This window comes from Acanthopagrus latus, chromosome 4, assembly GCF_904848185.1.
Source record: "Acanthopagrus latus isolate v.2019 chromosome 4, fAcaLat1.1, whole genome shotgun sequence".
Classification (NCBI taxonomy): Eukaryota; Metazoa; Chordata; class Actinopteri; order Spariformes; family Sparidae; genus Acanthopagrus; species Acanthopagrus latus.
This window is the reverse complement of record NC_051042.1, coordinates 22,431,491-22,444,220: the sequence shown is the minus strand read 5'-3', so window position 1 is coordinate 22,444,220 and position 12,730 is coordinate 22,431,491. Positions and strand designations below refer to the sequence as shown.

Below are 12,730 nucleotides of genomic sequence, written 5' to 3'. Positions count from 1 at the left end.
TGAAAATAAAAAAACATCCTAATTGGATTTCTCGTTAAGAAACCATGCATCCGCAGAAAAAGCCGGACTTACCAAAGATGTCTCCACTGTAAATATGTGATGTATCGATGGGTGTCTCCTCCCCTGACACCTCAATGATGAGATCTGGAGAAAACAGAGATGTATCCCTCTTCATCCGCAAGTTAAAATGTCTAAAGAGAAGAAAAAGAGAAAATGTCTCATTTCACAACATAGCAAAGTTGTTCTCTGACATGCTGACACATAGGCAGCATGACACACAGTCCTGCTGAAAGTTTCACACTCAACCCTGGAGCTCTGCTAATGTCATGCTCTCAGCGTAGTTTTTAGTATTAAAGGATGACAGAGAGAGAGAGAATTTGGCAGAACAAGAAGCTTTATTTACACCTTTTTGCTGAGCTTCACTGTGCCGCTGCACTGGTTGTTGCTCAGTGCTGTACTCAGTGAGTCGGAAGGAGCATTATGTCATGAGGAAAAGCACGTGAACACTTGTGCACGGCCACAGTACATTTTTTTGTAATCCTCTTGTTCACATAACTGTGAAGTCAAACGACAAAAAGGCAACCATCACATGAGGTGCACATGAGACACTTCTGTAACTTCCCAGAAGGCAATGTGGTTCAGAGGAATACTCCTTATCGAAAATCTCTTTCAGAATCACATGGTTTAGTCTCAAGGTGTGAAGCTTCCTGAAGATGACTCAAATGAAGTTCACATTACTACTCATGCTGAGCTACTTATGAATGGTACCATTTTAGTTGACTAGGTTCACATAATCCAGAACAGGTCAAAACACATTTTAGGCTAGTCTACAACTTGCTCCTTAAAAGAAAAAAACAAACAAACAAAAAAAAATCATATTTCCTTTTTTTTTTTTTTTTTAATGCAGGTTGATAGCATAATGTACTGTTCTTATTCCAAAGCATGGGTCTATCTCTGAAAACACTCGATCCTACGTTAGCAATTACCATTACAAGAGTTACTGTATGGAAGGAGTTGTTGTTTGAAGTGGGAGAGAAAATGAAAAGAATGTTACATCTTCATGTCCCCCTACTATTTATTTCTTATTAAACCTGCTCAGTTAGGCAAACAGGAGATGCTTGGTAACATTTCTGGCTGTGGTATTTATTTTCTGTTAGCTGCTGTTTAATGGATTTCTTTCAGTCATGTTGTTGTTGATTGCATTTTTTTTGCTTAGCTTCCCCAGTATAACTCACATTGTTTCAAGCTTCTAGAAGCTGAACACAAGTTACAGACATGTGGTACAGAGACAAAGATCATCTTTAAACTCGACATTGGGATGTATGTCGGTGGTGACAGGGCACAGTTTTATCTGCTGGGTGAGACAGCTGGAGGCTGCCCTCAGAGTGACAGTGGGAAACAGCAGTGACTATAGGGGTGTGCTAATGAGCAACTCCTGCCTAACACAAGGGGACAAACCACTTCAAATTCATTCATAGTTAACCACCAAAACCTTTTAAATCCTGCATTGTTTACATCCTTGTTCTTCACTGGCTCAGTTGGCACATAACTATATTTGTATTTCCACGAAAAGTTGTCAACCAGAACAGCATAAAACCAGCGGCAGGACTCTTTATCATGTCACACACACAAACAACATGGTATCAAACTTGTAAATACACTACTTCATAGCCTACTAGTTTTCAAATACCTCCTCCAGTTTGTAACACAGGCTAACAGGCTTTCTGCTAAAGGTTTTCCGTGAGCCACAGATGTTTTGTAGAACCAGGTGTGTTTAGAAGGATAAAAAGGGGTTGAATGTGTGAAGACAGGCTTACTGTAGTGTGACAACGAATAGAAAAAAACAGTAAAGCCAAAAGAAACAAGAGACAGACAGTAGACTGTGTGGAGGAGTAGTACAGATAAAGTTAGGGACAGCGAGACAGCCGATGACGTTGAAAAAGGTCAGACACAGTCCAGGATATCCCTGAACAGGATGACTCCTCGACCTTCCTCAGTATTTAGTTTCCCCTTCATCATTCCTGTTATCATTTCACACACATCCTTTGATTTCACTTGCACAATATCTTTCATTGGTTTCCTTCACTACCTAGGCATGGAGAACTATAAAGAAGCAAACTGATGTTTGTATTTCTGATACCAAAGAAAGTAATATTTTCTTTCCCTGTTTTTGATCACAATGTTTTCTTTTATATCTGTCCAGGCCTGTGTTTATATAAATGCAAAGTTAAAAGGATTAAGTGTATTTTTCACTTATTTCAAGCCGTCTGTTATGATCTGGTAAAGAACTGGTAACCGCGGGAGATTTACTGTGAATTCCCCTCTTTGTTATTCATCCTGTCACAACCGTTACAGTTCTTGGCCTCTGCCAGCCTTATTAATGGGCTTTACAACGATCAATATGACCTCATGACTTTATCTATGCCCCATCAAGAGCTCAGTTGACCCATGATGCCACACACCGGTCACAGCTGCTGAATCCATAAGTACATCATTCAGCTGGAATTACAATTGGCATTATAATATTGGCTGCAGTGGCATTTTTGTTGTGCACTGACAAGGAAAACACAAATGTAGTAGCTTAAAAACAGCATTGTGCAACTACAAGTGCTGTTTATTCTGAAAATCACTTGACATGTAGCTGCTCTTGTTTTTGTTTAATTTTTGAATTCCCCCTAAATAGTAACAGTTTTTGTGGAAGTAGCAAAAAAACAACCTTTGTTATGATAATAAAGCTAAACTTAACTAATCCAGTTAATGTCCAGCCAGTTTAGGAGAACACATGACAGAAATGTGAATTTAATTTATCGCTTTTAATTTGTTGTGACAACTCTTTACTGCTCCTATTAAAATCAGTTAAGAAAGCACAGGCAATTTTAAACTTTGCTTCCTCTATCACATATGACAGGTGTGTATCAGAGACAGTAACTTCAAGATAACAGTTGAACACCTCCATGTCAATTGACTACACATACACAACCTCTGCATGTAGTGTCACACTGCTTAAAAAACTAATGTGGGACAGCCATAATCATAACAATCGAAGAAAGGAGTGCCATTGTTACGGCCATAATCACAATAACAGAAACAGCCAAAGCTCTGCCACGTTATGGCTGTAGTCATAATCAGAGAAACGCAGAAGTCCCTTGGAGCGGTTCAGTTCATAAAACCTAATACTATATTATGATACAGCTCAGCCTTCCATTAAGGATCAGAGTGAAAGCTAAATGTATTGTAAGGGAACACAAAATACTTAACACTAAACTTTCAGCCTTTCAGTGACTGGGAGCAAACTTACCAAGCAAGTAAGAACAAACATGAGTGGACGAGAAGAACAGAAGAAGAAGAAAAATTACATTGAGATTTTCAGCAAAATTTAAAATAAATAAATAAATAAATAAATAAATAACTACATGGTCAAAGGTTTAATGTCAGAAAAAGAAAGAAAGACAATCACTGTTCCAGACAAAAAAAATAACACAGCTCACTACAGACAGGAAGAGGTGAGGCTGTGGATCAAGTCAGCATTGCTCATCTCACAGAAGCAGCTGACTGATAAATTATTCAAATGTATCCCAAATGCTGAGCATACTGACAGTCATACAATTTGCCCAGTAAGCAGGCCAGCTCAAGAAAAGGAGTGCCCTCAAGTAGTGTCTACAGAGATGCTATACTACCAGGAAGTCAATAGCTACAGTCTACTGTACATACTGTATATTTAACACATTGTATCAACAGTTTTGAGCAATTTGGCTAAATCAATACATTCTCTGGAGGAGCATCCTCTCGTGTGTTGCTTTGTGTGTTGGTTGTTCAACTTTTTTGCCATATTTAATATAAAGGAAAGACACAGTATTTCTTCTTAAACTCACAGTGGTAAGAAGACAGACAGTCATTAGCTGACAGCTCCACCATTGTGTATCTTTTTATGTATTAAAGCTGAGAACGACGCATACATATGACAATACTGTCAAGGTGTGTTGCAGTGTTCTCCTTTATTATGAACACAGTCCTAAAAACTGATAAGCTCTCTGCTCAAGAAGGGACAGTTGTAGCATAACCACACCCTCTTTCTGTTGAGAGTTGTATGTGTGCATTGCTGATCGAGAAAATGGCTGCGGGTAAAGACACTTATAAGCTGAAGAACAAGCATTTCAATTATTCTGAAAACAGGAATTTAGTAAGAGGATGCAGCAAGTTTGAGAGCGAGGCAGTTTAGATTAAATGTAACATTTGACTCCGGTCTTTTTTGTTATTTGATAACAGCTAATAAATAAAACATTTTGTACAGGTGCAAGTAAAAAATAGACTTCATACAAGAACACTTCTGGCTCCATATGTGGGTGAAGATTACTTCTCCAAAACAGGAATTTGAGGCTGGGCCTCTGAAAACTACTGAACCCTTGTGATTTCACATTGGCACCCCACTTTGTAAAGAAGCTCTGCACAGGGACAACCGTCTGCCCTGCCTTGTCCCATCACCTGATCCAGCCACAAATACTCATGTGAGTGGGCATTCACAGGCTTTTCTCTTGTTACAACAAACCAACAGAGCCTTACATAGCGTTTTTTGTGACAATACATCCAGAGGGCTTTTTTTTTTTTTAAACTTTATTTTTTCACGTTTTTTTGCACAAAACATAGGTAGCATCCGTATAATGGACAGAATTAGGTATGGCTACAACAAGATGTGGCTAAGTAGTACAAATGCTTGCCAAGTTGTGCCCCTATAAACACAGAAGAGACATCAGAAAGAGAAAGAAAAAGCAAAGCATATGCACATATACTGTACGTCTAAACACGTGTTATCTCGAGTGCACCCGTTCGCTTACAACCATATGACTAAATAAACAACTACATATTCATATACCAATGCACACCTACATATGAACACTCGTGAACATAACATGGGGGAACCATGGGTTGCGAGTAGGTCATATGTCACAAACATTACAGCAGTATGGTCATAGTCGTTCTCAAAACCAGGATATACGTAGCATTAAGGTTGATTATCACCTCTTCTTGTAATATAAGTGCTCCATTTTTCCCAGAGGGCATCACCTTTGTCCACATCCAGAGGGCTTTAACTATGTAACTATCAATATTTCAACACGTCCTCATTATTCCTTCCTCACAGAAGTTGTCCTAACTGTTCATAAATCTTTCACTGTGTACTTTCTATTGAAAATGTCTGGCCTGCTCCACAACATGCCATGTTTGTGCAGTGCTGCTGGTAATGTTTCCTTCGCTACTAGCAGCCATGGGAGTTTGTTTACAGTAGATATACTGCTGGTCCATTTGGACAAGATTCTCCATCAAACTGCAAACCATCCCCAATACAATTTCCTCTACCAAATAATGTTTATATGGTTTGTATCCTCTTTAGACACTACAGAGTACTCAGACATTGAAAATGATTATGCTACATGACGCTGTGATTGCCTCACCAATTCAGGCAGTGCGTCCGAGGCTAGCATGAACAGGAAAGAGCACAAAAACACAGGAAAGGGATCTGTTTGACAGGGCCTAGATAACCTACAATAAACAGGCCTGGTGTAGAGGAACACACGGGGGAGGCTTGCAGTAAAAACAGTGCGTCTGAGGTAATTCTTGTTCCTCTACATGGCATAACATGATAAACAGTAAAAGAGAAAAGTGAGATATAAATGAGAGTGAGACAGAAAGGGGCAAATGGAGCAAACATTTCCTGCATCATAAAGACAGTATATCAAAATTCGATTTACTGTGTGTGGATACTGAAGGGGTGATATTTGTGCACAAATTAAAGGCAACCGAAAACATACTTCAATTGTTAGTGAGGCAAGGCAAGACTGCTGGTCCACATATTCTATGTCATGTGGTGAGGCTAAACTGGGGTCTAGTAATGACTGTAGTATGAGCTGAAGCCTATCATTACACTCAGAAAGACATAAAATTTTAAAACACTGCCACCGGATCTACAGTCTTTGACTCAGAAAGGTGAGTTAAAAATGTTTATTTTCTTCTTTAATTGGTAGAGATTAAACAAAGAGATGATTTGTGTATGAAGACATACTAAATTTACACACCAACAGCATTTAATGCAAATGGAATTCATTGCATTTATTCAATTGTTCCACTTTTGGCACCATTTATTTTTACTCAAACACATTCCACTGCAGTCTGCTGTGACACAAACTCAGCTGATACAAATCAGAAAGCTTATTAACAGTATTACTGCCTGAAATGCTCTGTTTTCAAAACAAGTATGGCACCACTGTACTCAGACGACTTGGCCTTGACAAGGGCTCATCTCCAATTACAAGCCATTTAAAGCAGAATCAGAAAGAGGTGGAAGTAAAACAAGGAGACTCCACTATCATGAGGGAAGAGAGGAAGGATTTCATTACAGCTGGCAATAATGTGGTTAGTCTGGTCTTTTCAGAGTTTTAAATAACCACAATATTGTCACTGCAGCTCTGAGAGAAACCTACATCATAGTGGCAAGTGTCTTTTGTACCACTCAATTGAGATCAATCACTCAAATTTCAAGGGTTGATTTAATTTTCACATTTTTCTTGTCCAATGCAAACAATACCATACTCTTTTTAACACAGGGACTTTCAAGCCAAGATAATGGTGACATTTATTTAGTCTTTGGCTACAGTTATTTTCATAACCAGATGGTTCAATACAGATATAACCTAATCATAAATTAATCTACCAGCAATAGGGGGAACTGGGTGAACATTTTCATATCCATATCACGTTCGAAGGGACTGCCTGTTAGTCATTGCATATGAAAATATAATCTTGTGGTGACAACACTATGACTTACTAAGTAAACAGAAAATTGGTGAATCTTTTTGGAGATTTATCATACAGTTCTTACAGAACCTTCAGTTTGCAACTGTAGTGCACAGGGTAAGGCAAATGTCCACAAAAAATTTGAGCAGTATAGTGTGAGATAAAGTCAGGAGACAGAAAGAGAGTCATGAAAAAGTGAAGAGGACACTGTGTGCGTGTGTGTGTGTGTGTGTGTGTGTGTGTGCGTGTATGTGTGTGCGTGTGTGTGTGTGTTGACCTAAAACTGACCTTCCATGTGCATGGAAGTCCAGCTGCACAGTCCTGTCTTGAGGAGAGAGTGCCCTCTTGGCTCTCTGGTGGCTGCTGTGCAGGGCCTCTGTGTCGTATGATAAACCCTCATAATGGCGAATATATTTGTTCAAGGGGTTCCGAAACTGACCTGGAAGAGAGTTCCACAGCTAATCAGTATCTGTCAACAAACATTTTATGCAAGGCAGACATTTAGCTTTGACATTTTACAACAATTTCTGGTTCACTTTATGAATGTGTGTATTTATCCATTTCATGTACAATTTGACTGACACAACAGAGAGATACTAGGGCCTAATGTGTTCAAGAAAATGTCAGTGCTCCATTGACTAAAAAAAAAAGAAAGAATCAATTCATTTTTTTTAGTCATTCATTAATTTTGATGACTCTTATTTACAACAAGTGGACTGAAAAACAGGGATGAATCTCTGTAACAGTGTCCAGCTATCATACAAGCTGTCGCTCACTATACGTGCTTAACAGCCTTACTCAGCTTATTGGCGTGACCACAGAGGTAGTCCGGCCAGCTTTTAGACTGACCATGTCTTTGTTCTTTTTCACAAAGACAAAGAAAGTCAGTTTAAAGCACAAGTGAGGAGCACATGATGCACATCAGGTGACCGTGGTTCTGTTTCAGTACTACTGTATGTCATTGTGTGAGGAACAGTGGCTGAATTGGTCGCAGGCTGTTTTAATGCAAATTTACATTCCTAAGGCAACACAAAAGTCCTCTAAATAAGTATCTGCCTTAAGTTTGGGGTCATAATAGGAAATGCTCTGCTGTGAGCTACAAAAGCAACCTCTTGAGATTAGTTCAATAGCGAGGTGTACATTTAAAAACGTGGCACAGACAGTGAGCTCTAAGCTTTTGCATTAAAAGAATGTAAAAAATACACAATATCAAGACGCCCACTTGTCAAAAGGGATAAGCAACACCTTGCCTGTGTTTTTGATCCTACACTGTTTTCCTGTGGTGGGAGTCACAACTCCGCAGACTGGGAGAGGCTGTACCAGGCTAGTAGTAACTTGTCCATGAATGCAGCAGGAAAATATTTCAACTATCAGCTTCTTTTAGCCCTTCTTTACAAACAAAACCAATGGCAGCAAACTACACCGAACTAACAACAATACAGAAAATGAACAAGACAACTTTGGGGTGAGAGAGCGAGGCTGTAATTAATCAGAGAATATGTTGATTTTGTACAAAAACAAACACTGCCAGCTCAGATTGCCCAGATCTGCTATCTCAGTAGGATGCGACAGCTTTATTAATATGTAATACTATGACAACACCAGGCTGATTTATCAGCAGACTGTGGCTTGCAGAATAACTTAGCATTCACTATTTCTAGACTGTTTTTAACATTTCAGCTCACGTCAAAACACTAAAAAAAGGACCAAAAATATCATAAATAAAAGAATGCAGCAACTACAGTATAATGTGCTGTTTTCTAACAGAGTGCCTTTACATGCACACTATAATCCTTGGTTGTTGTCAGGGCAACTGGAGTATGTAAACATCCTAATCCTGGTTTCAGGATATAAGCCCTACACTATTAAAAAAGGAAACCTACACACACAGATAAGTAAAACATACATGTTGCGTGATGTTGTTTACGTGCTGAAGTGAAAGTTGGTGAAAGACAGTGGTTAAGCTGAAGATAAAATGATCATTGATAACAGACTGTCACTCTGAAGTTAACTGTCATGTCTTTTAATACAGAGACTAACACTGGATGAGAACAAAATTGTAAACTATCGAGACAATCGTAAGGAAATTAAACAGATCTGTTGAGTCAAACTCTGTAAACCAGCAATGTCTCTTCATAAAGTAAATATTGGATAGAGAATAATGAAAGAATTGGCATTTACATTTGTTCCTTATAAACCTCATCATGCCACTAAATGCACAGTCACCCGGGAAAAGGAAGGTTAACTGGCCATTCATTTCTGCAACAGACTAAATGACTGAATAAACGCCAGTTTCATCTGGAATGAATGATGTGATGTTGTTGGTGTGACTGAGGAAAATGCAAATGATCCCGTTATCTTTGCAACAGTGGTGTCAACAACTATACCACTTCAAATGTTAGGGGGAAAGGTTGCCTGTCAACCACAGGGCTGGTGTAACTGGTGTTACAACATTCCACCAGAACAGTGTTCATCTGAAGAGTCTTCACTGTAGCCCCTTCACCTAAAATGGCCACATGCCAGCTTAAATGCATATTTCTTAGGTCATAACAATTTGAACTCATCTGCTATTATCAGGGCTATGAATGACTCTTGTATATATCAAGCTCAGGTACAGTTCAAACAATCAAATTGTCATCATGACTCAATACAATGTATTTAAAATATCACACATTACCTATAAAAGCCTCACGCTCAAAACATTTTTCAACAGAGCTGCAACTAACGACCACTTTCATTGTTAATTCATCTGTTGATTACTATCTTGAGTCACTGATAAATTGTTTGGTCTTCAAAATGTCAGAGTAAGGTGAGAAATGTTGATCACTTTTTCCCAAAGCCCAAGATGACACCATCTTTGGTCCACAGCTCAAAGACATTCACTTAACTGCCATAGAGAAGACACACACACAAACACACACGCACGCGCGTGCACACACACACACACACATTTTTCACTAAACACTATTAAAATAAATCCTCTTTCTAGGTACTTCTTAATGCTGAAAAAAATTTACTGATTTATGACCTGGCAGTGAGGTAAAAATCCTACTCTGGGCTTAAATGGATGACCTCACTGAAATGTATAGACAGCAACAATGATGCAGAAAAAAAAAAACTGTCAATTTTACTGTAAAAGCTATGTCATCATGATTTCATCTGGTTCAGACTCAGGTGCCCCAGTGAATTGCAAGTCTTGACAGAGAGGAAACTGCTGACAGGAACTGAGGAGGTGAAAACAGCATGGATCACAACTGATCTGAGCCTCACATTACCGTGCATGCTGGGTGATGGCATGACACATCAGACAACCCACAGCTCAGAGCAACTCAGAATGTCTCTCTGCATCATTATGTCTCATACGGAACTGGAAAAATAACAGCAAGAGGTTTGGTTGTAACCAGTAAGCATCAGGTCTGAACGAGATCGTCTGTAACAAAACCACTACATTACATAAAACGTACGTACCACCACTGTGAGCAGACCAGTGTGTCAAAAGTGAGATAACCTTATTTATCTGAAACACTGAATTCCTCAGAAGTGTTCAGTCCTTCACGCTAAACCATTCACAATCACAAATAGCGTGTGGTTCAGTGGAAAGTAACAAATTGCCAGGTGTCTGCAGCGAGTTCAGATGAGGAAGTCTTTTGTCCCCCTTCTTTCCTCTCCCTTAAGAGTACACACAAACAGTTTCTGTCTTTTGTTCACGTGAACAGTTGAGGCAGTTATACATTTCTGTCTGCTCAATAAATGTAAAGGTAAGAATTGAGAAAACAGAGGTCTTCCTCACTATAAGTTCACACTTTATTTACCACTGCTGTAGAAGAACTCGCTGTGTTTGCTGATATGCCAGACAGCACGCAAGGATGATGTTGCTGCACTCTGCCCTAATCACGTCTTGTACAGCAAAAGCTTTGAACATTCAGTTTGTTTCTTATACAAAGAGACTAATGAGTAAACGCCACAAAACATATCTGGAACAAACCACAGATGTAGGCTTTGGGAAATGCAAGTAAAAAATTACAATCTTCCATCAATAAAAACATAATTTTTATAATTCGCAACAAATATGACACCGGAGAACCTTCTTGTGAAAAGTGATCAAGCTAATATTTAACAATCAATGGAAGTGCAAAATCAATTCTGTTAGCATACGGCTGACTGTCAAAAAGAACAAGTATGGAAACAAAGTAGGTGCATCAAAAAAAAAGACCTAGTTTGCCTTCCCGTCCTGTTTTGAACAGTGTTCTCTCTCTCACCCTCAAACCCACTTGCATAACTAGATTCTGAATCTGAGCAGCATTCTTTTAAAAAAAAAAAAAAAAAAAAACTCACATCGCACTTCTCAAGGGTTATAAACTGCTATGTTTAATCAAATTCCTGTGAATGACGAAATCTTTTACTTATACTTGCTGATATCCATTTCTGCACACAGTTTAAACCACCACCTTCATCTTGTTTTAGGGTGTCTGTTTGACGTGTTGTCATGTTTGTGAATGACTGTTCAGGCTGTAAAACTGTGAAATCCTCAGTGATAAGAATAAGCGTTAGGGTGGAGATACAGAAATCTTCAGGTTAAATCAATTTACTCGCATTCTTCCTCAGTTACATGACAGTGGAGGATCTGCCCCGCTTTCCTAACTAATAATGACTCACTGAGATGGAAACTCCGATTAAAATCACTGGCATTACAGCACACTTCTGTCTGCGTCCGCACAGTCCTCAGAGATCCGTTTGGATATCATGATATGTTGTGAGAGAAGATCTTAAGTAAGCACTTGACGAAATGATTGAAAGCTGAGTGAGTTGCATTAAAATGCACTAATATAAAACATCCCAAACATCCCTAACTAATTTTGAGTAGTGTTTTGGTGACATTAACAGAATACATTTAAATGTATCCCAGGTAAAAAAGAGGATATCAAGCTAGCTGACACTATGGATCTTTCTGTTGTGGAGCAGATAAACCTTTAAGATAAGGTCACAGCAGGTCAATGGTGGAAGGTTTCGATCCGCTGGCGATTTGCGTGACAGATGCAATAGCTGTCAAATGTTGCAACGGCGCAACATATCACATATCTACATGAGTAACCGGCTATCTATAGATCACATGCTGCTTCATGGACAGAGCTAAACTTTGTTGTTTTCACGTCATTCTCTCGTCATTACTTCCGAGTGTCTTTCATCCGAGCCATTCAAAACTGTGTTTACAGACGTTAGCGCTGTAACGTTAGTTTACCGGTCAGGACCCGTCAAAAAGAAAAAAAAAAATTCGGGGAACTGTTCCCCACACTGACAAGGAAACACGGATTAGCAGCAACAAACACTACAGATACCGTCAACATTAGCCCAGCTAGCTAGCAAGTTAAACAGCCAGAGTACAACTGCCTGATCCGATTAGCGGCGGCGGCTCGACTGACGATCCCCCGAGGCACTTTCCTTTTCCTGAGAGTCAACGGCAAACTTACCTGTAACGTCTCGTAGGCAGCAGAACATGAGAATTAGTTTGACTAATATCATATCGAAGTCCCTGTGAGTCCCGGTAAACTAGCTAAGCGTCCCAGCGATATTGCCGATTGTTTTCTTGTTTGCTTTCTTTCACTTAAAGGTATAGTCGTCCTTCCTAGTTAGCTAGTTCGCTGCCATCACCAAGCACACGGCGGCACCGTCTGTCTCTGGCACCTCGACGTCAGACCGACAGATACACCGACAGACAGGCCCTCCTCCCTTCCGGCGTATTTTGCCAAGAAAGCCAAGGACACACCCATCCCTCTACTATTGTGGTCATAAGTCAAGGGACTCTAAATACCAGCTATAAATCACTTCGAAAGCCACATTTAGTTCAAATTAAGGACGGGGAAACATTGCTGTGTGAACGTCTCGGCCACTAGTCTGAAAACAAGCAACGAACAAACTACTGCTGATGGAGGATTTTATGGAGCTG

At 39.5% G+C, this 12,730-nt stretch overlaps 1 protein-coding gene across 2 annotated transcripts in view; it reads right to left on the bottom strand.

Annotated features, from left to right (window-relative positions):
• Nucleotides 1-12,730, bottom strand: part of adam10a (ADAM metallopeptidase domain 10a) — a 26,056-nt gene extending 13,326 nt beyond the window's left edge. The window contains exons 1-3 of one of the 2 annotated variants that reach the window (XM_037095089.1): nucleotides 12,255-12,730; nucleotides 7,075-7,225; nucleotides 73-191 (exon numbers count right to left, since the gene is read on the bottom strand). In XM_037095089.1, coding sequence (XP_036950984.1) covers nucleotides 73-191; nucleotides 7,075-7,225; nucleotides 12,255-12,306 — 322 coding nt within the window. In that variant the 5' untranslated portion in view covers nucleotides 12,307-12,730. Of the gene's footprint in view, nucleotides 1-72; nucleotides 192-7,074; nucleotides 7,226-10,061; nucleotides 10,084-12,254 lie in introns of those variants that run through there. The other variant, XM_037095091.1, reaches the window with a different exon arrangement.